The 27984-nt window shown below is 39.3% G+C and overlaps 2 protein-coding genes and 2 pseudogenes across 8 annotated transcripts in view; 2 read left to right on the top strand and 2 right to left on the bottom strand.

The window, feature by feature from the left end:
* The window catches only part of CFLAR (CASP8 and FADD like apoptosis regulator), a 50644-nt gene extending 41034 nt beyond the window's left edge, over positions 1–9610 (bottom strand). The window contains exon 1 of one of the 5 annotated variants that reach the window (XM_079133136.1): positions 4841–9610. The gene's annotated coding sequence lies outside the window, so the exon portion shown is untranslated. The other 4 variants (XM_079133138.1, XM_079133139.1, XM_079133137.1 and 1 more) reach the window with 4 other exon arrangements.
* On the top strand, positions 774–27984 carry LOC306655779 (uncharacterized protein; the record flags this gene model as incomplete). The annotated part of the gene is made up of 3 exons (XM_079130391.1): positions 774–782; positions 1332–2259; positions 27719–27984. 2 exons carry the CDS (start codon positions 774–776, stop codon positions 2232–2234), a joined length of 912 nt encoding a protein of 303 aa, XP_078986517.1. The 3' UTR covers positions 2235–2259; positions 27719–27984.
* Positions 13566–15212, bottom strand: LOC306655778 (E3 ubiquitin-protein ligase FANCL-like; annotated as a pseudogene). The gene is made up of 2 exons: positions 15041–15212; positions 13566–14891 (listed from the first exon to the last, which is right to left on the bottom strand). The product of its transcript is annotated as an E3 ubiquitin-protein ligase FANCL-like (transcript).
* LOC306657292 (small ribosomal subunit protein eS27-like) lies at positions 25622–27705 on the top strand (annotated as a pseudogene). Its single transcript has one exon. The product of its transcript is annotated as a small ribosomal subunit protein eS27-like (transcript).

Here is a 27984-nt window from a genome sequence, read left to right as displayed (position 1 = left end):
CAGCCTTCTTGGGAACTGCCCGCTGGGCCCTAGAGGCTTCCTCTATGCTGCCTGCCAGGTAAGGCGCCGCCCAAAGTAGTCTGCGGAATCCCCCCTCTCAGCACCCGGAAATTTGCATAAGGCCACGATCATATCTCCCCAGATTGTAAAATTCCCCGAGTTTGGTCAAAGGGCGAAAACTGAGCTCCGGGAAGTTGCCTGATACCCGAAGGTCACCAAGACTAAAGGGGCGCTGCTGGGGCGCCACGTCACCCAACTGGGAACGGCGATGGGACCAGGGACGCCCAGGGGACCGACTGACTTCGATTTCGGCTTCATTGAGCCGCCCCCCGCACCCCCACCCCCACCGCCGGCCAACTCTCAAAAAACTGCCCACCACTCCCCTAGACCTGTTGCATAGCCCTCCCAGGGAGTGAGGACACAACGTGTCCCTGCAGACCAGCAGCTGGATTCATTTTGGAAACAGGTTTTAGTTAGCAAGTAATATTGTTAAAATGTAAATGCCAGTTAGAGAGCGAATGTACAACAATTTCACCAGGACATTCGACCCAAAAGCTACTAGTAAAACAAGTGTTAACAAAAAAAGAGAAACTTCTCGTATGATAAACACATTTCAAAGTTCTCTTCCAAACCAGTCTTAAAAAAAAAAAAAAAAATCTAGAGTCTAACCACAGCAAAACTTCATCCCTCTTTATCTGAACTCTTTTTCTGCAGGTCAAGCCTGCCAGACCCTGTTCTTAGTTTTAGATCATTCCGGTTTATGAACGTCCAAAATGCATGACGTATTTATCCCCCGTTGGTTCCACCCCCTGTTGTGTAACAACAAATTTCAAATGTCAACTAATCTTCTAGAGGGCGTCAGCTCTTTGGATTTATTTCCTGCTCCCTGGAATCGTTTACTCTTAATTTCAAGAGCAAATTGTTTTACACTTTCGGTTAATATTAAAAAGAGCATGCCCGCCATCCAAATCTCGACACAGTCAAGCGAAAACTTAGAAATGATCACGTTTCTCTGTCCTTTTGAAGGGGGATCGGGAGGTCGGCGACAGAACGGGCTTCTTTTGGAGAGGGAGGGTGACTTAAAGAAATTCTAGCATTCCCAACTTTGCCAAGGCAAGCTTGTAATTTGTCAAAACATACATTAAACTGCATTGGTAAACAACCCTGCATCTACTTCACCTCGTTATTGCAAAAGACTAAAACTTCCCGCTGGGCCAGAAGGACCGGTTGAGTAAAGAAAAAGTCCTCTCTGTCAACTTTTCGAAAGGAAAACTGCCCATGTTTTCGACAATTCGCCCAAGAAAGAACTCTTCAGATCTTTTTAATCGAAGTTTACAGTCGTTGGGGACTTGTCACCACAGCTTACAGCCAGATTTGCGCCTCTGGGGGCTGTAGGGGTGGTCTGCGACGGCCCAGAGGTCCCACTCTGGGTGGGTCCGGGCTGTGGGGGCACACCCGGTAGTACCTGGAACCCGGCAACCTCAGGCCGCCCTTTCTCGAATCCTGCGCAGGGTAGACGGGGTGAGGGGCTGGGAGCAGGGGTGAGGGGGCGGGGGCGCTCCGCCCAGCCAGTGCCCAAGGGGCAAACCGGAGAGAAAGAGGCCACAGAACTGAGTCACCTGCAGAAGGCCCACCCGCCCCTGCTCCTGCTGGGCACCCTGCTGGGCCCCCTGCTGGGGCGAGTCACGGAAGCTGCGGTGCGCGAGAAGCGCCCCGGCGCAGGCCGCGCACTGACGCGCAGACCCAGTGTCCGCAGGCCCGTGTGCCGCGGGTCTCGCGCTACTTGCTTGGGACTCTGCGCAGGAGCAGCTAGGGAGCACCGGTACGTACCGTCCTGCTCCCACCCGGGCTCTCCTCCGCTGCGATCCCCGGGCCTTCACTCCCCCAGACACCGGAAAGCACAGGCAGCATGGAGGCCGAGAAACGGGAAGCCTGGAAGCGACGTGGTGCAGGCGATTATAGGGCGTAGCGCTTCCCTGCCCACTCCCACTCCGATAGCCTGGGCCTGCCCTGGACGTGTCTCAACTTACGGAAAGAAGACAGTTGCCCTCTGCGGTCCAGAGACCCCACTCACCGAACCCCCAGGAGTGCCTTTTGAGTTGAAAACCGGCGAGACCGTTTACCGCTGCTTCCTGTTAGTGTTTTCCTGTTCTACAACCACTCGAGAGCTCTGCGAACCCTCCGTATTGGATGTTTTGAAGAAGTACGGAGTGTTGTTTTATGATCACTCCTAGTGTTTATTACCAGTGTGTGAAAATAGTAAGTGGCAAAAGTGAACGTGCTTTATGTTTTAATCTATTCCTAATAACTACTTCCCTGAGATATTTAACTGTTTCTCCTCCCCGGCCCCTGACTCTATCATTGTTTGTTTTTAAGAGAGGAGGGGGGTGAGCATGTGCGTGTGTATTTGCTGGGAATCAAACCCAGGGCCTTTCCAATACTAGTGAGATAGGAATTTGGAAATACAGAAAAAGAAAGATACACTGTCTCAAAAGAGAGCGCCTAAGAAGCTGATGGAATGTAGGAAATGCCCATGAACCTTTGAAATGCAAAACAAGCATTTACCACCAACCCAGCCCACGTCGTAACCCTCTGCCTAAGGGGCTTAACGCCTAAACCATTCTCCTGCTTGCAAAAAATAACAGGATGAAAATCTGCAAACGCTAGAAAAGCTGGCTCCGCCTGTAGGACAGCCCCTAGGTTCTGTCTCTGTCTGTCTCTCTATGTATGTATGTGTGTGTATATATTTTTTAATTCTTTATTTTTTTGACCGGGGATTGAACTCAAGGGCACTCTAACACTGAGCCATATCCCCAGCCCTTCTTTTTTATTTTGAGACAGGGTCTCACTAAGTTGCTTAGGGCCTCACTAAATTGCAGAAGGTGTTTTTTGAACTTGCGTCCTCTTGCCTCAGCCTCCCAAATTGCTGGGATTGCAGGAGTACTCTGCCTTACCCGGCCCTCTGTTAACTATTAATACCCTATACCAAGAGGTTGCTGTAGCTCTGGTGATGGCCAGCATACTACCTCCAATGTGTATTAATTACTTTACCCCAAAAGTTATCTCTCTTTCTCTTAAGATAACTGACATTTGCCCTTGAATGTGTGTCTGCTTACCTAAATAAATCTATATGTTTCTGGCATGTGCTGAAATTCTTGTCCATTTCAATGCCAGGGACTCCTCTTCCCACGTGTCCTGAGCAGAGGTACCCCTCTTATAGGAGCTCCTCTAGGGACATCAGAACAAGCCATCTACTACTGAATTATATATCCAACCCTTAAAATTTTCTTAATTTTTGGCTGAAGTGGTAGCTCAGTGGCACAATGTCTGATTAGCATGTGCAAGGCCCTGGATTTGATTCCCAGCACATTTTTTTTTTTAATTTTAACAGAGAAATTACAAGAATAATACCAAGAGAGATTAATACTGGCATGACAGCATAAAGAGCTGACCTACTCTATTGGAAACTAGTAAAACTTATGACCCTAAGGGGCAAACAGTAAATAAACATCTATTCAAAAAAATTGTATGAAAATTTTTCCATGAAAAAGCCCTAGACTGTGGTATTTAAACCAATACCTCTCCGTCCTTCCGCCTCTCATTCTGCAAGACAAACTCCAGTTCAGACTGCTGCAACCAAAATCACAAAGTTTCCCAGTAGCACCCAGTCAGAGGAGCAGAATGTCAACATTTTCATCCCTTTCCTTTTTCTACCTAAATCCCAGTGAGTGTGGATTAGAGATGAGGGATCCCCTTCCATCCAGCTCCAATTCATGGAACTGATGCTCCACCTTGAGCTGGAGTGCTAAGAGACTGGGTTTCTGATGACCTTTAACTGATGACCAGCTCCTCAAGTCGTAGTCACATGAAGAGAGGGCCTCAGCCCACTGCCCTTTGTCCACCTAAACTCTTGGAGCATAAACATGACTCCAAGAGAAGCTTGCTGTTTTCTACCACCAGATCCAGAGACTTGGCTCAGAGATTGTGCCTGGGGATTAAGCAATCCATAAAACAGATAGTCCTTAATATCTTCCCCAAAGAACTGACTTCATTTGCTACAGAGCATGGAAAAGTTCAAGCCAAAGGGTGGTCTAGGTAATTGGGAAGAGATTCAAGATACAGTAGGCTCTCTATTCACTAGTTTGTTGTCCATGGATTCAACCAACCTCATACCAAAAATGCTCAGAAAAATAAATTGTTTTTACTGAACATCTGCGGGCTTTTTCCCCTGCATCACTATTCCCTAAACAATACATTATAACCACCATTTATGTAGCATTTACATTATATTAGGTATTATAAGTAATCCAGAGGTGATTTTAAATATGCCATAAGATGTGTATAGGTTATATGCAAGTACTATGCAATCCTATAGGAATTTGAGCATCTAAGAATTTTGATACCTGCAAGAGGTTCTGGAACCCATCCCCAATGGATATAGAGAAAACTTGTAAACCAGCTAGTTTTCAGGAAAGAACAGATTAAGACTGCTGGGAGAGCCCTCCTGGAGTAAGAACAAATATTACACACTGACCTCATAAACTATTCCTTCAAAGGGGTTAAATTTCAGTTGGATTCAGTATGGAGCAGTTTATCCTAGGTACTATTGGAAACAATAAAATAATCAGCTGGCAATGAAGTTTAACATCAAGATGGGGGTATATGAATTTCACCAAATCTGGCCAATCACTAAACAAACAAGCAAATGCAGATGCTCCTTGCTTTAAGATGGAGTTATGTTTTGATAAGCCCACTGTTTTAGTCAGCTTTTTCACTGCTGTGACTAAAACACCCAACCAGAACAATTATAGAAGAGGGAAAATTTATTTGGGGGGCTCACAGTTTTAGAAGTCTCAATCCATAGATGGCAGGCTCCATTCCTCGGGACTCAAGGTGAGGCAGAACATCATGGCAGAAGAATGTGGCAGAGGGAAGCAGCTCATGTAGTGATCAGGAGGCAAAGAGAGACACTCCACTCTCCAGATACAAAATATATACCCCATAGCCACGCCCCCCCCAATTCCTCCAGCCACCCCCACCTGCCTCCAGTCACTACTCAGTTAATTCCATCAGGGATTAATTCACTGATTAGGTTAATGTTATAACCCAATCATTTCTCCTCCAAATCTTCTTGCATTGTCTCACCTATGAACTTTTGGGGGCCACCTCACATCTGAACTATAACACCCCATGAAAACTGAAAAACTGAAAATTCATATAATACATCCAACTTATTGAACATCAGAGTTTAGCAACACGGTTCACCAGAGAGTACCAGTTGTTTGACCTCTTGATGGTGTGACGTCTGGGAGCCGCAGCCCACTGCCATTGCTCACCATCACAAAAGAGTAGTGTCTATTGCTAGCCCAAGAAAAGGACAAAATTGAAAACTTCAAGTAAGATTTTTACTGACTATATATCACTTTCACACCATAATAAAGTGGAAAAATTGTAAGTGGAACCATAGTAAGTCTGGGACTATTTGTCATACTAACAAGCCTAGGGGTATGATCAGTACTGAGAGTCATTACGTCTATTATCCCAAATATCCTTTTCCAACAAAAAATTATCAGACTGGCAAAATAACAGGAAAATATGACTCATACACTTGGAAAACAAAACAAATCAAAAGAACACCTATGAGAATGACCAAATATTGAATTTGTCATAAAAAAGGAATTCAAAGGCTGAGGCTGTAGCTCAATGGTAGAGCACATGCCTCACATACATGAGGCACTGGGTTGGATCCTTAGACCCACATAAAAATAAATGCATAAAAAGATATTGTGTCCATTTACAACTAGAATTTTCTAAAAGAAAAGAATTCAAAATAGTCATTATAAACATGTTCACTGAACTAAAGAAAGTATGGTTAAAGAATTAAAAGGGTGACATTTATTTACTGTCACATCAAATGGAGAATAGCAATAAAGAGATAACGATTATTTTAAAATGAAACAATAGAAATTCTGGAAAATATAATTCTGGAAATTATGAAAATACCAAAAAATGCAATAACTGAAATAACTTCATTGGGGGCTCAACAGCAGATTTGAACTAGCAGAAGAATAGGCTAATTTATAGACAGATCTACTAAGAACATGCAAGTCAAAGATCAGAGAAGAAAAAAAAAATGAAGAGAGCTGGACATGGTTGGACATGCCTATAATCCCAGCCATTCAGGAGGCTGAGGCAGGAGGATCATAAATTTGAGGTCAGCCTTGGCAATTTAGCAAGGATCTTAACAAGTTAGTGAGACCTTGTCTCAAAAATAAAAAGCAAAAAGGTGCAGGAGGCGGGTGCTGGGGATGTGGTTCAGTAGTTAAGTGGCCCTGGATTCAATCCCTGGTACCAAAAAAAAGGAAAAATGAAGAGAGCCTCAGACAGATGTGGGACACCATTAGGCACACCAACATGTGCATAATGGGGATAAGAGAAGGAGAAGAGTGTGACAAAGGAGCAGAACAAATACTGAAAGAAATAATGACTGAAAACTTCCCATATTGTTGAAAAACAATAACCTGTATATCTAGGAAGCTCAGTGAATTTCAAGTAAGATAAATAAAAAAGATTCACAAAGAGACACACCTTAAAAACAATGAAAGTCAAAGACAAGGAAAAAGTCTTGAAAGTAGCTAGAAAACAATGAATTGTTTACAAATGAATCAAAATAAGATTAACAGCTGACTTCTCAGCAAAAACAGTAGTGAAGGGTTATAGTTCAGTGGTAGAGCACTTGCCCAGCAAGTGTGAGGCACTGGGTTTGATTCTCCGCACCACATAAGAATAAGTAAATAAAATAAAGGCATATAGTGCCCATCTACAACTAAAAAATAAAAATAATAGTAATAATAATAATAAAACCAGTAGTGACCAAAAGATACTGGGGTAACATAGTGAAAGTGCTTGAAGGAAAAAAAAAAAAAGTTAACCAAAAATCCTATATTCAGGAAGTGATCTCATGAAAGCAAAGGTAAAATAGAGACTTTTCCCAATAAAAAACAAAAGGGAATTTGTGCTACCAATCCTGTCTTAACAAGAAACTCTAAAAAGAAGCTCTTTCAGCAGAAAGCAAATGAACTCAGACAGTAATTCAAATCCACAAACCAAATCAAAGAGCATCAAAAAAGATAACTATATAATTATAAAAGAAAATACAGATGGATATTGTTTATCCTGCTCCTGACCAATTTAAAAAGCACTGTATACAGCTTAGGATAGAGCTCAGTGGTAAAGTGCTTGACTAGCATGAGTGAGAAGTTCATGGGATCCATCCCCAGAATGACCATGAAGAAAGAGGAGGAGAGGGAGGAGAGCAATTGTATAAATTATATAGGAATGTAATATTTATGAAATTGTCAATAATATTCCAAAAAGATGAATGGAGGCAATGTCCTATCAGGCTAAGTAAATGAGTACAAATGGTAAAGTAATAACTGAATGTATTGTTAGGAATACGACACGAACTGATGTGACACGTGCACTACCATGCCCGGCTGAAAATATTCACTTCATGTAAAAGAAAGCAGTAAAGGTGGAGTAGAGGAAAAGATCTGAGATATAGAAAACAAAAAGTAAAAAGCCACATATAAATCCAACTCTATCAATAATACCATTGAGAATGGATTAAATAAACAAAAGGCAGAAAGCGTTAGACTAGATTTAAAAAACTGTGGTCCAACTATACCTGTCCTTAGCAGGCAAACTTTATATTCAAAGAAACAAATAGAAAATAAAGACTGTCAAAAGATACATCACGCAACCATAAGAAAGCTGGAATGACTATACTGATATCAGACAAATAAACTTTAAAACAAAACGTGCTACTAGAGATTTTTAAAAGGGGGAACAAGTATGGTGGCTCACACCTGTAATTCCAGTGGCTCGGGAGGATAAATTGAAGTAGGAGGCAAGTTCAAAGGCAGCCTCAGCAATTTAGTGAAGCTCTAAGCAACTTAGCAAGACCCTGTCTCCAAATAAAAAATTAAAAGGGCTGGGTATGTGGCTCAGTGGTTAAGCACCTCTGGGTTCAATCCCCAGTGACAACAACAAATACATCTTATAATAATAAAGTTAATATAATCATTATAAATGTATATGCAGTCAATAAGAATGCAAAATTTTATGAAGCAAGCTGATAGAAGGGAGAGATAGATGATTCAACAGTGACAATTGGAGATTTTGATATCCCATGTTTGATAATACATAGAACAACTAAATAGATGATCAACAAGGAAAGAAGATATTCAAACAGTATTCTAAATCAACTAGAACTAACTACCATCTGTAGAACATTCCTTCCAACAATAGAATACACATTCTTCACAAAAGGCACAAGGAATGTTCTCCAGGATAGGTTTTCTTCTGGGCCATATAACAAAATTCAATAGACTTAAAGGGATAGAAATAATTCAGAGCATGTTTTCTAATCGCAATGCAATGAAATTAAATAATAATAGGAAAAAAGTAGAAAATTCATGAATAGATAGAAATTAAACAGCACATTAAGTAACTAGTGGGTCAAAGTAGCAATTACCTACAGTATTTTTTTTTTTCCAGTGATGGGAATTGAACCCACAGCCTTGTGCATGCTGGATGAGTGCTCTAACACTACTGAGCTCCATCCCCAGCTCTCAAAGAAGAAATTCAAAGAAAAATCAGAAAGTACTTAAGATGAATGAAAATCAACCATAATATGTCAGTTGCTTAGAGAGAAGTAATAGCTATAAATGTCTATATTAAGCTAGGAAAAGGGTCCAAATCACACTACCCTAAAGAGACGGTTTGAAATACTGACCCCACTGTGAGACACATGACAAATTGGTAGCTGTGTGACTGAGGCCAGCAAGCCATTAGCAGCAGCAGGATTTCAAAGCAAAAATATGGATTATTTTGTTTTAAATCTCTGAATCTTTATCTCTCTTGGGGAGAACAAGGAAGAAAATATGGTATCACGGAGCCTGTATCCCTTTTGGCCACAGCAGGTCCTAGCAGGACAAAAGCCACGCCCATAAGAAGAGCACAGACTCTCTACCCATGATTCCCACGTTTCCACACACACTTCCTGCAACCAGTTTTGGGGCCTGTGTGGTTCTAGTTGGCATTTGAATTTATAAATCCTGGTTTTGATTCTACCATCCCTGAGAACATCCCTGAGAGTTTGGGGCATGCAGGTGTGTGTGTGTGTGTGTGTGTGTGTGTGTGTGTGTGTGTGTGTGTGTAAACATTTAACTTCTGTGTGAGCTGAAATCTGACTTTGCACACCCACAACCTCCCCAGTCCGCATCTTGGGGTACCCATACTCACTTTGAGTGCTCAGTGGAAATGGGGATGCCAAGACTCACCACCAGGCCAGGGCATTGCCTGGACTCCCACTTCCCAGCCCTAGCTGAACACTAGCATCATGAAAAAATTTAAAAAGCCAGGGAGCTGGTGATGGAGCTCAGTGGTAGAGGGCTTGCCTGGCATGTGTATGGCCCCAGATCTGACCCCAATACTACTAAGAGTAAAATTAAATTTTAAAAAATAACCTCAACCCTCAGCTCAAAGAGTAGACAGGGACTGGGTTAAAATGTTCTTCTCGGGGTGGGGTTGTGGCTCAGTGGTAGAGCCCTTGCCTCAATCCTCAACACCACATAAAAATAAACAAATAAAATAAAATAAAGAAAAAGAGTCCAAATCAATTACCTTACCTTCAACCCTAAGACTCTGGAAAAAGAAGAGAAAACTAAAACTAAAGCAGGCATAAAGAAGGAAATGATAAAGACTGAAGTATAAACTAACGAAATATATAAATGTGATATTATGATATATATTTTTTGGTTTTCATCCATAGTTCCTGCCTTGTAACTCCTTCCCTACGCTAGCCATAGAAACTAGAATTTCTTTTGCCCTAGGCAGATCATAGAAACTCCAATCTTTCCTGTCTTCCTGTCTTACAGCTGGCCATTAAGAAATTCTCTGACATACCTTATCTGAGAGTAGATCAGAATACCCCCATTTGATGCATCCTGTCCCATGCCCTGGAGGGAGAAATGCACGGCAGAGAGGCAAAACTCAGGCCACCCTCCCTTTATGTCCAATTGCATTTTGATGCAATTGTCCATGTTTCAATCATTCCTATGATCTTCATAAACCCAAAGGACAGAGTTTGGAGAGATTTCCAATCACTGAGCCTGTGGAGGACCCTGGAGGGGGCGCCTGGAGAGGACATGGAAACTTCCTACCCCTTCCCTTCTCCTATACACCCCTCATCTTTCCTCTATATCTGTGTGTGTGTGTGTGTGTGTGTGTGTGTGTGTGTGTGTGTGTGTGTGTAACGCAGGGGCAATTCTCACTGAGCTACATCCCCACCTCTTCTTATTTTTTATTTTGAGACAGGGTCTCACTAAATTATCCAGGCTGGCCTTGAGCTTGCCTCCCAAACCTCCCAAGTTGCTGAGGTGTGCATCACCATAGCAGGCTCTTCATCTTTATCTTCACAAGTTAGCAAATGTATTTCTCTGAGTTCTGTAAGCTGCTGAAGCAAATTAATCAAATCTAAAGAGGGGTTTGTGGGAACCCTGTTTTATAGCCAGTCAGTCAGAAGCACAGTTGAAATAGTCTGCCATCTAAAGTTGGGGGAGGCAGTCATGTGGACTGAGCTGTCTACCTGTGGGATTTTTTTTTTTTTTTTTCTTTTTTAGTTTTTTTGTTGTAAATGGACACCACACCTTTATTTTGTTTATTTATTTTTATGTGTTGCTGAGGATTGAATCCAGTGCCTCACCTGTGCTAGGCAAGTGGTCTACCACTGAGCTACAACCCCAGCCCCACCTGCGGGATTTAATACATCTTCAAGTGAATAGAGTCAGAATTGTTGTGGAATGAAGGACAACTGGTGTCTGCTGTGGCACCAGATCTTTTTGGAGTCACAGAAGTCATTCTCCCTAACCTCCAACTTCCTTTTTCCCCTTGTCTTTCTATGCTGGCTAGCACCTCTGATACAATACTGAATAAAAGCAGTGATAGCCGGTGGCCTTGTTTTATCCCTATCTTTAAAAGGAATGTTTTTGGCATTGCATCATTAAGTGTGATATGTGTAGGTTTTTACACATTCCTTTTATTGGATGAAAGAAGTTCCTTTCAACTGCTGTTTTCAATAAGGTGTTTTGTTTGTTTGGGTCAAGGGTTGTTTGTCTTTTGAAATTGTTGTTTTGTTTTTCAGTTCTGGAGATGAAACCCAGGGCCTTGCATATGCTAAATAAGCACTCTCCCATTGAGTTACATCCCCAATTCTTTTCATTTTTTATTTTGAGACAGGTTCTTGCTAAGTTACCCAGGACAGCCTCAAACTTCTGATCCTCCTGCTTTGGCCTTCTGACTAGCTGGGATTGTAGGCCACCAAGCTAGGCTGGGTTTTAAATTTTTTTCTGTAAAATCTCAAACTAACAGAAAAGTAGCAAGTGTAGTATGAAGACTTCTTGTATTCTGAATATTTAAGAGTAAGTTGCCTTTGTGATGGCTTATTAATCCCATATTTTCTCATATGATTCCTATAAACAAGGACAGGGACACAATACAACCATAAGATTCTGTACATTGACGAAGATTCATTACTACCCTTTGATCCTCAGACCCCATTTACCATCTTTTTTTGCTATCAAAACATTAGTGGGGCAGACTAGGGCTGTAGCTCAGTTGCAGAGCACTTGCCTAGCATGCCTAAGGCACTAGGTTTGATGCTCAGCACCACGTAAAAATACAAATAAAATAAAGACATGTTGTCCATCTACAACTACAAAAAAATTGGGAAAAAAAAGTTTAAAAAATTATTTGGGCAATTGGGGGATGTTCAATATCATTAATAATTAGGGAAATGCAAATCAAAACTATACTGAGATTCAGTCTCACTCCAGTTAGAATGGCATTTATGAAGAATAGAAATAATAAATACTGGTTAGGGTGTGGGGAAAAAGGAACACTTACACACTGTTGTTAGAATTATAAATAAGTACAACCAAAATGGAATGGAGGATCCTCAAACCACTAGAAATAGAACCACCAAATGATCCAGCTCTCTTACTAATGAAGAATTAAAGTCTGCATACTATAGCAATACATTCATACCCATGTTTATAGCAGCACAATTCACAATAGCCAAATTATAAAATCAGCTAGATGTCCATCAATGGATGAGTGGATAAAGAAAATATAGTATATAGGCACAATGTAGTTTTATTCAACCATAAAAAAGAATGAAATTATGCCATTTACAGGAAAAAGGATGGAACTTGAGAGTATTATGTTAAGCAAAGTAAGTCAAATCCATAAAGTCAAGGGTTGTGTGTTTTCTCTCATATGTGAAAACTAGAGAGAAAAGGGGGGGGGGGGATATGTGGGAGAGAGGTCTTATGAAAACAGAAAGGGTGAGGGGTGAGAAAGGGGGGATACCAGGGAACAAAACTGACCAAATTACAGTGTTATGTTGTGTGCACATACAAATATGTAATAATGAATTCCATGCTTACGTATAATTATAATGCACCAATAAAAATTTTTTTAAAAAAATCTGAACAGGGGCTGGGGTATAGCTCAGTAGAGTGCTTGCCTTGCAAGCACAAGGCCCTGGGTTCAATTCCCAGTACTGCAAAAAGAAAAAGGAAAAAAAAAAAAAAAATCTGAACAAAAAAAAAGAAAGAAAGAAAAAGGAAAAACTCTAGCTACATTTGAAATCATTCATTTTAAGATCCCTGTCAAGATTCGACCTTTCCAGCCTGGTAAGGTACCACATGCCTGTAATTTCAGTAACCTGGGAGGCTGAGACAGGAGGACCCCCCAAGTTCAGGACCAGGCCAACCTGGGCAACTTGGTAAGACCCTGTCTCAAAATAAAAAATAAAAAGTGTTGGGAATGTAGCTCAGTGGTAGGGTGTTCCTACACTACATTCAATGCCCAGCACTGCAAAACTAACTAAATAAATAAACAAATAAATAAATAAATAGGAAAAATTTTTACCTATCCAGACATAGTCAATAGTCAAGATCTCCTTTGTTGTAAACATCCACTTCCACTATTGGTTTGGGGACCACAGACTTGGAAAGTCTTTCAGGACTTCGGCCAGTTTCCCAGTTTACTTTTAATAAGGGACAAAGGCGGATGTGTATTATTATGACTTCATCATAATTTTCTTTAAAAATTTTTTTTTAGTTGTATATGGACATGATGCCTTAACTTTATGTATTTATATGTCGTGCTGAGAATTGAACCCAGTGCCTCATACATGCTAGGCAAACCCTCTACCCCTGAGCCACAACCCCAGCCCCATAATTTTCTTTTTGATGTTAGTATGTCCTGCCTTATATTCTCTCCTAATATATAAAAATCATTTTGATAATTTTTTAAAGTTTCCATGTCATCAGAAAGTGTTATGTTGTTTCCTTTCTTTCTTTCTTTCTTTCTTTCTTTCTTTCTTTCTTTCTTTCTTTCTTTCTTTCTTTCTTTCTTTCTTTCTTTCTTTCTTTCTTTCTACCCAGTGGTGCTTTACCATACTTTCCAGTCCTTTTACTTTCTTTCTTTCTTTTTTTTTTAATTTGAAGGATCTTGCTAAGTCACTGAGCTTGTCCTCAAACTTGGAATCTCCTACCTCAACCTCCTGAGTTGCTAGAATTATAAGCAACTCAGGAGGTTGATTAAAGAAAAGATTAAGTCAATCAGTGCATGTTAAACTCTTCATTTTATATATTTACTTTTCATGTGGTGCTGAGGATCGAACCCAGTGTCTCACATATGCTAGGCGAGCACTCTACCACTGAACCACATCCCCAGCCCCAAAATGTTACATTCTTATTTTGGGGTTTCCTCCCAAATATTTTCAAGGTAATTGACTTATTGTAATATGTATATTCACCATATGTGATGTTAAAACTCTGCCCAGTAGTGAGTGATACTCTTAATCACTCAGAAAAACATATTTGATAGAGAAGTTGTCCATACTGGAAATTACCACACAATTGATTAGTAGTGGCATCACCAAATTAATCAAGATGGTAGGCTTAAAATAACAAATTCTGCAATCCATAGTAAAATCAAAATTTTTTTCTAAGACAGCATAAGCTGGAAAGTAAATTTCCAAAACATCTTTCAAATTTTTTAACAGGCTCTTTTCTGGATCCCATAAGTGTGTGTTCTTAATTCCCAGGGGTCAGATTATATGGTCTGCTCCAAGAAATCAGCACTTAGGAAGCATTCTAGAATGACAGGGTTCTACCTCTATATTTATGGAAGCATCATTCCCTAATGCATTCTGCATACTGTTGCACTCTGTAGGTTTTTTTGGCTCAAGTACCCAGGTCTCATTGATTTTATCCATAACATTCCAAAATGCCTTCAGTGATTCTAATGCTGCCAAAAACTGAACTACGAATGCTTATTAAAGAGTTCTGTGGTGTCCAGGAAACAGAAAATGGAACAGGAAAATCCACAAATCAATTGGATAATTCTTCATGTACTTGACTTTCAACTTAAGAGTGATTAGATGCTCTTAGACCAGAGGCATTTTTTGGCTTTTAACTCTATGGTACATATACAAGTTTTACAACTGAGAGTTCCTGTCTCTTCAATAAGGCTTGAGTACAACTGGCGGGGAGGAGGTAGTGCATATAGCTCTTACCTATTCTTTCAAGCAACTTCCAAAACTATTTTCAACTCCATCATAAAGTTCATTAGATCAAGAGAGTGTTCTCTGTTACACCAACTGAGGGTGTCCATTAAGCATTGTTCTCTGCCACTAGCTGCATACTAATCTCACATTCTTCAGCTGCAAATCTTCTGCAATAATATCCTGAAGTGGAAGCTTCTTCCTTGAGCCAAAATGAATCCTTCATACTCAGTTTTCTCCAGGTTTTCACTGTCTGCGGAGTAACAGAGAGACTAAATGAGCAGGTGTTTGCACTTGCACAGGCGGCGTGTTGGCATGTGTTTGCGTCTATCTGTCTGTCTATCTATCTGTCTGTCTGTCTATATATATTACAATTGACTTGTGATTTCCGACTTTAATCACTGGGAGAAACTCTGTTTAAATCAATATTTACTTTGATGCTCAGCTCATCCCCGATTTGACCACAGGAGTCCCTTCGAGTTGGCGTCTGTATCCTTTTGACCTGCTTTGTGGTATAGTCACACGTTCCATGAACAACCTGTTCTTTCCCCACTTCAGTGCTGGAATCAGACATTTCTTCAAGAAATCTCGATTCCTTTTAGTAAAGAATTTATTATTCAGAAGCCAAGATCTGCATGTTCTATTTTCTTTTCTTTTTTTAAACCTTTATTTTCTTCATTTAGTTTTGTATGGTGCGGACAACCAAACTCAGTGCCTCACACATGCTAGGCAAGTGCTCTACCACGGAACCACAACCACAACCCCCAGCATGTTCTATTTTTTAATTGTTATTGGCAGGTAACTGATCCAAAATCTTCTCAATGGACAGAACTATGGGCGATATGTATGTATATTCCATATACACATACATATATATGTATATACATATATGCATGTATAGCCATATGTATATATTTACATCTGTATTTATTTCTATTTATGTCTGTACTTCTTGAAATCCATGGGTCCCCACAAATTATTCCCATTCATTTTCAAAATGGCAGGATTTGTTCTATTTAATTTTTGTAACTCCTTTCTCCAACAATGAGTCATTTACTTATTTGGGTAACTCTCTCATATTTAACCATTCTCTCAATGTCACTTCTGCCCTCTTCCCCTGCATAGAAACCCCCTCAACCTACTCAGGCTCTGACATATTCCACACCAGACAGTCACTTTGCTTGAAAACCTATCTTGCCCTGCCTCACATAATGGCTTTAGAGTTAGTTGGATTATTCAAGAAGGGAAAGGTGAAAGGAAGGAGGGGAAAGTTTTTTAAAGTTATGAATCAGAAGGAGAGATAGAGGTCACTTACTAGGTACAAAAAACACAGTAGATAAGAGGAATTAATTCTGATGTTCTACAGCACAGTAGGGAAACTATAGTTAAATTTTTGTTTATATATGTCTGTGTATGTGTGTGCGTATTTTTTTTCTTTGCAGTGTTGGGGAATGAACTCAGGGATTCATACGTGCTATGTGAACACTCTACCACTGAGCTACACTATTGTATATGTCAAAATAAGCAGAAGAAAAATATTTTTTGGCTTTTTTGTTTTTGGTTTTGGTTTTGGTTTTTGTACCGGGTAGACCTCAGGGGCACTTTACCATTGAATACATCTTCAGTCCTTTTTTAAAAATTTTTTTTTCATTGTAGATGGATACAAATACCTTTGTTTTATTTATTTATTTGTATGTGGTGCTGAGGCTCAAACCCAGTACCTCACACTTGGTAGGTGAGTTCTCTACCACTAAGCCACAATCCCAGCCCTCAGTCCTTTTTATTTTTATTTTGAGACCAAATCTTTTTAAGTTACTGAGTGCCTCACTAAGTTGTCAAGGCTGGTCTTGAATTTATGACCCTCCTGCCTCAGCCTCCTAAGTTGCTGGGATTACAGGTTCATGCTATCACACCTGGCCAGAAGAAATGTTGTTTAATGTTCCCAACCCAAAGAAAATGTAAATGTTGTAGGCTATTGATATGCTAATTGCCATGATTTGGTCATTACATATTGTATACATATATCTCATAAATATGTATAATCACTATATCTTTAAATGATTTTTAAAAATCATGAAGGAGTGTTGAATTTAATCAAGTGCTTTTCTTCATCTCCCCAGAGGCAATCTTTTTGTTCTTTTAAGTGATTATCTTGTGTTTCCAGATAATATGTTTATAGCTGGGTGTGCTGACGTGTGTCTGAAGTTGCGCTTACTGGGAGGCTGTGTTTGGGAGTAAAACTTGAGCGTCGGCATTTGAGAGCACCGTGGGCAACATAGTGAAACCCTGTTTCACATTATAATCATAATCATATTATTGTGCTTATATTGCTACTTCTTGATTTGGGGGAGACAGGAGGTTCAGGCATTTCCTATTTACTTCATAGTGTACAAGAGAAGACTGTAGTTCTTTCTCTATTGTTCCCACTCTGTGTTTGCCCCTGTGTTAGTCAGCTTTGTGACAAAATACCTGAAAAAAACAAGTTAGAGGAGGAAAGATTTATTTTGTGTCATTGTTTCAGAGATTTCAGTTCCTGATGAGTTGGCTTCTTTGCTTTAGGCCCATAGTGAAGCTGAGCGTCATGGTAGAGAGGGCTTGGTGGAACAGAAATGACCAGGAAGCAGAGGGAGAGAGATCACAAGGAAAGAGGTGGGGACAAGATATGCCCATTCCAGGGCACACCCCCAGTGACCTATTTTCTCCAAGTAGGCCACACCACCTATGGTTTCCACCACCTTTCAATAATCCATGCAGCTAAAAATCCCTCAGTGGATTAATCCATTGATGTCAGAGCCCTTGAGCTATAATCACTCAAATCCTCACCTCTGAACTCTGCTGCACAGGGGAATAAGCCTTCAAACTTTGGGGACTTTCTAGATTCAAATCATAACAACCCTTAACTTTTTATTTCTCCATCTTCTCAAAATAGTTATATTATGACTTCAATTAGATTAATCTTCAGCAATTATGCTACAGTTTGAGTACCCCTTATCCAAAATGTTTAGAACTAGAACTGCTTTGAATATCACATTTTTAAAAAATTTAGAATACTTGCACATACATAATAAAATATCTTGGGGATGAGACCTAATTCTAAACACAAAATTCATTTATGTTTCATATACAGCTCATATGCATAACTTGAAGGTAATTTTACACATATTTTTAGTGTGCATTTGTTTTGCTGCAACCCATCGCCAGAGCTCAGGTGTGAAATTTTCCACTTGTAACATCAGGTTAGTACTCAAAAAGTTTTGGATCTTGGAGCATTTTAGATCTCATATTTTTGGATTAGGATGCTCAACCTAATCTATAATTCATAATCATGCAAATAATTTATAATCATGCAAATAATTGTCATGGTCCAGTTATGTACCAAACTATGATTACTTTCCTGCACAACTTCTAGTTTTCTCTGAAATTCATAATCTCCTTAGATGGGTGCAGTGGTGCACACCTGTAATTCCAGAGGCTCAGGAGGCTGATATAGGAGGATCATGAGTTCAAAGCCAGCCTCAGCAATTTATTAAAGTCCTAAGCAACTCAGTGAGACGCTTCTCTAAATAAAATACAAAACAGGGCTGGGGACGCGGCTCAGTGGTTAAGTGCCCTTTGGTTCAATCCATTGGTAGTTTTCCATGTAATTCAAACTTAAACTCAGTTATCCAAATCTTGTCTCAATCTGTTGACAAATAGGTATTTTTTTTTCTGATTTTTTTTATTGTAAACAAATGGGATACATGTTGTTTCTCTGTTTGTACATGGTGTAAAGGCATAACATTTGTGTAATCATAAATTTACATAGGGTAATGTTGTTTGATTAATTGTTATTTTTTCCTTCCCCCCACCCCTCCCACCCTTCTTTTCCCTCTATACAGTTCTTCCTTCCTCCATTCTTGCCCCCCTCCCTAACCCTAACACTAACCCCTCCCTCCTCCCATTATGTGTCATCATCCACTTATTAGCGATATCATTCGTCCTTTGGTTTTTTGAGATTGGCTTATCTCACTTAGCATGATATTCTCCAATTTCACCCATTTGCCTACAAATGCCATAATTTTATCATTCTTTATGGCTGAGTAATATTCCATTGTATATATATACCACAGTTTCTTTATCCACTCATCAATTGAAGGGCATCTAGGTTGGTTCCACAATCTGGCTATTATGAATTGAGCAGCTATGAACATTGATGTGACTGTATCTCTGTAGTATGCTGATTTTAAGTCCTTTGGGTATAGACCAAGGAGTGGGATAGCTGGGTCAAATGGTGGTTCCATTTCAAGCTTTCTGAGAAATCTCCACACTGCTTTCCAGGGTGGCTGCACTAATTTGCAGCCCCACCAGCAATGTATGAGTGCACTTTTCTCTCCACATCCTCGCCAACACCTGTTGTTGCTTGTATTCTTGATAATCGCCATTCTAATTGGGGTGAGATGGAATCTTAGGGTAGTTTTGATTTGCATTTCTCTTATTATTAGAGATGTTGGACATTTTTCCATATGTTTGTTGATTGCTTGTAGATCGTCTTCTGTGAAGTGTCTATTCATTTCCTTAGCCCATTTGTCGATTGGATTATTTGCATTCGTGGTGTAGAGTTTTTTGAGTTCTTTATAGATTCTGGAGATTAGTGCTCTATCTGAAGTATGATTGGCAAAGATTTTCTCCCACTCTGTAGGCTCTTTCTTCGCATTGCTGATAGTTTCCTTTGCTGAGAGAAAGCTTTTTAGTTTGAATCTATCCCAGTTATTGATTCTTGCTTTTATTTCTTGTGCTATGGGAGTCCTGTTGAGGAAGTCTGGTCCTAAGCCGACATGTTGAAGATCTGGACCTACTTTTTCTTCTATAATCTGCAGGGTCTCTGGTCTGATTCCAAGGTCCTTAATCCATTTTGAGTTTAGTTTCGTGCATGGTGAGAGATACGGGTTTAGTTTCATTCTGTTGCATATGGATTTCCAATTCTTCCAGCACAAATAGGTATATTATTAATTTCAGGTTCCTGGAGAAGTCACTTCCTGAGCCATTGGCCATGCATTCTGAAAGTTTACAATATGTTGCTTGCATCCACTGTGATGGGTTGACAGATCTGGCTCATGAGAATGTTAACGGACTATAAGGGAAATGACTAAACAGACTCCATTTTGCTCTGAGACTCCATGTTATGTAGGAAATAAGCTTCTCCCACGGGAACAACGCACCTCTGTACCCATCATCAGTTGCTTAGAGTGACATGTTTAGCAATACAAAATGACAATTCTTATGTAATAAAAAATTGCTCTCTTTTGATTCCTATTGCCCCTAAACAATGTACCATGTGAACGGTGATTGTGTGGATGTTAGTAACCATTCTTTAGGTAAGAGTCGTTTTGACGCACCTCCCCCTCTGTTGATGATCTCATGATGTTAGTTTGTAATTTTGAATCATAGCAACAGACACTTATGATTGATGTGATTTTTGGTATAAGAACCCCTACAACTCTATGGTCGGGACTGTTCTCCCAATAGCTATTTTTGGGGCATTGTGTGAGACAGTCAGCCGACCAGCTTAATAAACACTCAAATTTGGACTTCTCAGTAGTGATTGGTCTGTTCTTAAGTTGCACCCCATGACACACAACTTAATTCACTGCGCTGGGCACTCAGGGCCATTAATCAGGAAACTCACATCCTCATAAGTGTCTAGGAAACACTTGTATAGTTGGTTTCATTTTTGTTTTTTCTGTTTTTCCTTCTTTCTTCTTTTTTGAGTATTGTGCTTTCTGAACCTGCTCTGTAGATTTTTTCTCCTATTTTCCATTTCTTTGTCTTTTTATTCTACTTTCTGTGACACTTCCTCTATTTCCCAATTCTTCTACTGAGGTATTTTTTTTTTTTTTCCAATCTCAGAGTTAAGAATTATAGCAAAGTTATATGTATATTGGAAAAGTTGAAACTTTTTTAAAATTGTGAAATGTAAAGGATTCAGAAAGGTGCACAAAATGTGAATATTCACTTTAATAATGAGCCATAAGTCAAATATGCATGTAATCATCACCCAAGATATAAAATAGAAACATCTCAAAGGGCTCCTAGTGCATAGAAGTTCTTTGCAATCTTAGGGTAGGCAAAGATTTCTTAAAACACAAACATGAACAAAGCATTAACCATAAAAGAAAATAATTAAAAATTGTTCACCAAAAAATTTCAATCTCCTCTAGGTAAGATCACTGTTAACCAAATAAAAAGGCAAGCCATAAGCTGTGTGTGGTGGCACATGCCTGTAATCCCAGCTACTGAGACAGGAGGAGAGGAAGTTTGAGGTTGGCCTGGGCAACATAGCAAGACCTTATCTCAAAATAAAATAAAAAGAACTGGGGATGTAGCTCAGTGGTAGAGCGCTTACCTAACATGTGGAACCCTTAAGTTCCATCCCAAACACTCTGTTCCCCCGCCAAGAAGATAAGCCTTAGACTAGGGGAATGTATTTTCATTACTGATCTTAGAGTTAGCATGTAACTGCAATATATTAAAAATTCTTATAATCAAATAATAAGACAAATGACATTTTATTCAAATGGGCAAAATATTTGAACAGACATTTCACAAAATAGGATGCACAAATGACCACTAAGAACATGAAAATGTGCTCAATAGTATTCATTATCAAGGAAATGCAAATTAAAAGATTATCAGAATGACTAAAACCCAAGGTCTGACAATACCAAGTATCAGTGAGAATGTGAAACAATTGCAACTCCAACACATCACTGGTAGTAATGTCAAATGATAGAACTTGGAAAACAGTTTGGCTGTTTGTTATAAAATTGTACTTTCAACATGACCCCTCAAAAGCACTCCAAAGGACTTACTCAATATATTTTTTAAAGCATATATCCATTCAAAGACTTGAACACAAATGTTCATGGAAGCTTTTCTAGTGATAACAAAAATCTGGGAGTAGTTTAATTATCCATCAACAGGCAAACAGATAAATCATGTGTGGTTTAGCCATACAATAGAATACTAAGCAGTAAATAGGAACGAACAACCGATTCACGCAACAACACGGATAATTGTGACTGACATGCATGATGAAGCATTTAGGGATAAACTAAAATGCATCAAAGTGGGGCTGGGGTGTAGCTCAGTGGTAGAGTGCTTGCCTAGCATGTGTAAGGCCCTGGGTTTGATCCATGGCTCTGCAAAAAAATGAAAAAAATGCATAAACAATAAGACGTATGAATGGATGTGTTAAAGCAAGTATAGTAAAATTTACTGCTAGAATCTAATGGTGAGTATATGGGTACTCATTGTAAAATTCTGTCTCCTTTGCTTTACGATTGAATATTTTTATACTAAAATGTTAGAGAAGAAAATATTGTGCTGAGTGAAAGAATCCAGACACAAAAACATTTGTACTGTATGGCTTATTTATACAAAATTCTAGAGTAGACAAAATAAATCTAGAATGACAGAAAGTCCATCAGTGATTACCTGTGGGTGAGAAGTGTTGATTGCCTAGGGTCATGAGAAACTTTTGGGAATAATAGAAATATTCTATACTTTGGATAATGGGAATATACTTTTGTCAAAAGTTGCTAAACTCTCTACTTAAAGTGAGTGTATTTATTTATGTAAATTATACATTGATGAAATCGATTTTGAAACAAATGGGCAAACAAAAGCAGGAAGCTCTTCTTCTCAGGAAGCTCTGAGATTCTAAGTGGATCTAATTCATTCTGAGCATCTCAGTTGATGATCCAACTGAGCTATACCCAATGTGGGTATTTTCATTTTCCCTTTGGAGTTGGGCAGATTAGCAGACAGGATTCTTCCCATCTCCTGCTCTCATAGGAAAGGCCTGGCTGCCAGGGCTCCTGATGTGGAGTGGGGAAATGGATGGAGTTTCCTAGTCCTGCAGGCATTGTTTATCTGGGTCCTACTCTTTGACCTCTCCTCCTCTTAACAAAACCCTTTCTTCCTTTGCTTCTACAACTTCAGTCTCTCCAGATTTATCTCCTACCTCTCTGATCATTAATTCTCAGTCTCTTTGTAGACTTCAATTCCTTTGCCTTTAAAAAAATATTACCTTGCCTTTTAAGTATTGGCTCTGTCTTTGACATTCCTGCTTTTTTCAACCCTAATTTAATTATCTTTTGTTTCAGTGCTCATCATCCCTTGGTAGTATTTCTCTAGTTTTTGCATGCATCCAATCTCTGCCAAGTCCTGTCAGAGTTCTGTCTGTTGTTGTCCTTTCTGAAGCACTAAAGGAACATGTTGATTACAGGGTCAGACAGAGAAAAGTAGTCAAGGTCAAAGGAGAGAAAAATCATCAGTGCCTGAAGGCCACCAGCTGAGTCAGCAGTGTTGCAGACTCAGAGGGAGAGACTGACACAGATGGAGGTGAAGTTTAGGTACAGATGTGGCATCTCTGTGTCATACTGCTGCTCTGTACTTGCAATGACCTATTTCCATCTGCTCCTCCATAGCAGGGAGCCCTTTCTCAACATCAAGTAAATGCTCAGATACTCTGCTTTTCTTTCTTTTATTTTTGAACAACTTTTTATCATAAAATGTTTGGGAAGAAAATATTGTGGTAAACGATAGAAGCTAAACACAAAGGAATATACAAAGGAATAGATGCTGCTTCAGTGCTTAACACCAGAGTTAAATATAGAGTTATTTCCCCATGGCTCAGGACACAGGCTCCATGGGACAGTCTCTCATGCACACATCCCCTCCTGGGGCCTACAATGCTGCTTTTGCTAGGGAAGCTACTTTTTATTTTTATTTTTAGTTGGCAATAGGCCTTTATTTTATTTATTTATATTCAGTGCTGAGAATCAAAACCACTGCCTTGCACATGCTATGCAAGCACTCTGCCACTGAACCACAATCCCAGCCTAGGAAGCTACTTTTGAATGTAGACATGCAGTAAGTGGTAGCTATTTTTATATCTTAGGCATGTTAATATGTGCTTTATATACCACCGTTGCATAGATCATTACTCACATTTTGCTAAAGGGAAAATTGAGGTTCAGAGAGTCTAAATAATTAAGTAACCAGAGTTTAAAGGCATACATACAATAACAAGCAGAGCTGGGATTCAAAACAAGGGAGTCTAATTCTAGAGCCCGTGTTATAGAAGACTATTGTGTGTTGTTAGCCAAAGAGGGGGCCATGCTAAGAAAAGACCAAACTCTACTACATATAGTGACACTGGGCACTGGCTGCATTTGGATAATCAGGCCAACCAATATCCAGCCTGAATTCCTCTGTTTCCTAAAGCAGGTGTTTCTAGACTGTGGATTTTGTGGAACAGTAAGTGGAACAGGATCCTATGTAATCTATGATAGCTTTGTTTGGACAAAGTAAGGATTTTTAAAAGAAATATAACAACTCCAAAATAAAAAATTTATTATCTACTATAACTTTAAGTTCATAAAAATGAAAAAATTATAAATAATAGTAACAAAATATCAAATAATCATTTAAATTGAATACTTTGAGTTTTATATAAGATTCACAATGTTGGTTTTTTTGTTTGTTTGTTTGTTTTTTTGTACACTAAGGAAAAATTTCTTACAGATTGGCACCTGTCCTTAATTTGAAAACCACTATTCTAGAACTCCAGGCTCTGCATCTTCATCACCATCTCCAACCCACCTGTCCTAATGAAAGTCCTTTATCCCCTGGTTCCCAAACTTCAACACATGCCACTGTGTCTTTCAACCTAGCTCACGTACTTCTTTGCCTGAGGGTTTGTTTTTATTTTGTTTTTCTTTTTTAACCAGAGATTGAACCCAGTGGCACTTAAGCACTGTGCCACATTCCCAGCCTTTTTCATTTTTTATTTTGAGACAGGGTCTCACTTAGTAGCTGAGTTTGGCTTTGAACTTGTGATCCTCCTGGCTCAGCCTCCTGAGCTGCTAGGATTATAGGCGTGCACCACCACGCCCCGCTTGTTTATTTTTTGTTTTGTTTTGGTCCACATTGGGAGCCCACATCACCTTCCTATTTGACAGACCAGGAGGGCCAGACTTTTAACTTCCTCCCCCCTGTACCATTCCCATCCCTGTCTCCAGAAGTCCTCATACAATGCCTATGTACACATCTGCGGACACTCCAGCCTGCAAGTCCACTCTCCATCACATTGCTCTAGAAAGAGCCATCCCTAGGGCTTAGGGATGTGCATACCTGCAGTATGGATTGCTCTTGATGGATGGAACTGGGGAAGGCCAGTGCAGGCCCTGGCTCAGAGGTCTTTGAGCAGAGAACTTCAGGTCTCAGGTACACAAATTTCTGGATGGAGAGTCCGTGCGGGGGCAGATCCTCTTGGTGTTACAGACTCCTCCCAACTCTCTGATCATTTTCCCCACCTGGAGGAAAGACACAACCTAAGAAGAGCTAGAGTAGGGTCTTTGGAAATTGGGATCAAGGCGAGTTCTCCAGTTCTCTGAGCCCAGAGAAAGAACTGTTCAAGGCTCTCTTTTTCTCTCCACAGGTAACAAAGAAGCAATAAATTTCATTGAATCTAGTCATTATCAACCTTGGCTACACTTTAGACTTTTCCTGAGGAGCTTTAAAAACCTCACAATCTCAGACTAATAAAATCAGAGTCTAATGGTGGGGCTCAGGGATTAGTGGGTTAGCTCATTTTTCAGATAAAGAATGTGAAGCTTAAAGAGAGTAGATAGATTAAGAAGTCTCATGTCTAGCTAGTGGTGGAAGAAGGACAAGATCCTAGGGCTCCCAACAATTTATCAAATACTTTTCCTTACATCACAGTGACTTGGAATGTGAAGAATTAACCACAGCAAAGACTCCATGTTTGCTCTTCCTGGTCATACATCCTGCCTCAACAACTATGGAAGTTCTAGAAGTCCAGGCTTTTGAGAAGAGTAAAATAAACAATTCTAATAGGCTTGGTTTCCACTGAAGTCAACTGTAGATTTGTATCATCAGACTTCATGAGCAAAGAAAGGTGCAGAAATTAGTAAGTAACTAAGTTATTTCCCAAAAATATACCCAGTACTATTGCATAAGGGTGAGAGCGGTTCTGGATTTGAATTCCATCTCTGCCGCTCACTAGCTGTGTGACCTTGGCAAGTTTCCTTAGTTCTTCCATCTGTAAAAGGTAATGATGTAATAGTTCTAAACTCAGAATTACTATACAAATTAGTCTTTAGGATATATCTGGCATATGGCAGGTACTAAATTAATTAATTAAGTATTATGTACCTGGCATTGATCTAGCCTCTGGGAATATAAGAGAAAAAGAAAAAGGTCCTGCACTTAGAGCTGAGAAGTTGTACCACCAGCCCCTAATCCATCTCTTCCTCCCCACCTCCACTCCACCGTGGTTAAATGCAAAGGAACAAATAAACTTTTTGTTTTAAATCCTGTCACATTGGGAGGCTATACTATAAATACCCATTAATTAATTTATTGAACAAATATTTTTGAGCTTTCACTATGTTCCAAGTACTATATAAGGAAATAGAGTCCTTATCCTCCAAGCATTCTCAAGGAGGACGTACAGAAGTAAAACTCTTATTGATGGAAGAGTCTGTGCCCTGAGTGATCTGGGCGAACTGTGCTTGGGAAATGATCACCACGCCTTTGGCTAAAGATTTGCTACGTGCTTCCTTGGAAGAGGAAAAGAAAAAACATAAAAAGAAACAGCTAGCTCAAAGTCCAAATTCTTATTTTATAGATGTAAAATGTCCAAGTTGCTACAAGATTACCTTGGTTTTCAGTCATGCTCAGACAGTGGTTCTTTTGTGTAGGTTGTTCAACAGTATTGTGTCAGCCTACAGGAGGAAAGGACAAACTCATAGAAGGTTGTTCTTTTAGAAGAAAGCAACATTAATGATCTATGCAACTTCCAGAATTTGTGTTTTTTCACAGAAACATTATGAGTTCAGTAATTCTAGTAACTTTACCAAGATAACGTAATTATGTTTGATTTTGTAAGGTATACAACAATGATCTCCTATTTTGGTGTTTTTCAATAAGTTTTGATTATGGACAAAAAAAATCTTAATTGATTTAATGTACTATGCACAAATTTACATGTACTTATACACATAATGTTGATAATGCATATGAGGTACACATCTGAAGTAACGTGTTGCTTATTAAGAAAAAATTTTTAGCTAACAATCTGACCAAGAACTAGGAAGTGGCATTTAAGTGTACAAAATAGGTACCACCAAATTAATTCAGTTGATTTATAAGATCCCTGGGGTCTAGTTATTTTTATCACAAATGAGAGCAAGTTCCTTGACTGGTTTCCTAGATTATTAGGAGCTGAGAATGAAAAAACAAAACAACAACAACAAAAAACGCTGGATCAGGAGAAAGAGTGGCAGCTGGTTGTGAATGATACAAAAGAATATATGATGAAAATGACCAAAGACCAAAGAAGCATCTGGAGTCATCGATTATCAAGCATGGCTCTGCCATGGACCAGTGCAATAACAGGTGTTTTCAATCAGAGCCTAAGTCAGGCAAAGGCCAAAGGATATTCTGTGCATACTATTTCAAGAGGAAGAAAAATATTTAACACATTTTAGAAGGGTTTTGTGCAAAACAATTCAAAAATAAAAAAGGTTTAATCTATATAGAGTTGAGTTATGGGGAGGATTCATTTAAATGATGATATAAAATAATTTGGAAAATATTGCCTTTGATTACTACTAATACATAATAACACTGAATTTTGCAGTAAGAACAACTAAAGTAAAATTTATACTAAAAATGCTATTTATAGGTTCAAGACAAGAATGAAAGAAAGACTTCAAGCTGGAGTCATTGGGAGAGAAGGATTGGAGACTAGGTATTATGGTTTGGATGTGAGGTGTACCCCAAAAGTTCACATATGAGACAATGTAAGGTTCAGAGGAGAAATGATTGGGTTTTGAGAGTCTTAACCCAATCAATTAATTAATCCCTGATGGGAGTAATTGAGTGTTAATTGGTGGCAGGTAGGGTATGGCTAGAGAAGGTGGGAATCAGGGCTTGGCTTTAAGATATATATATATATATATATATATATTTGTATCTGGCAAGTGAAGTCTCTCTGTTTCCTGATCTCAGATGAGCAACTTCCCTCTGCCACACAGTCTACCATGATGTTCAGCCTCACCTCAAGCCCCAAGGAATGGAGCCAGCCTTCTATGGACTAAGACCTCTGAAACCATGAACCCTCAAATAAACCTTTCTTCCTCTGTAATTGTGCTGGTCAGATCATTTAGTCATAGCAGCAAGAAAGCTGACTAAAACACTAGGTCTAAAAACTGCTTAAGCAAAAACATGATTGTAAAATTGAGGAGATCATCTGAATAAAACAAGTATTGTCTCTA

Source organism: Sciurus vulgaris (assembly GCF_902686455.1).
Source record: "Sciurus vulgaris genome assembly, chromosome: 3".
Lineage (NCBI taxonomy): Eukaryota > Metazoa > Chordata > Mammalia > Rodentia > Sciuridae > Sciurus > Sciurus vulgaris.
Note: the sequence above shows the minus strand (reverse complement) of the source record. Positions and strands in the feature narration are given on the sequence as shown.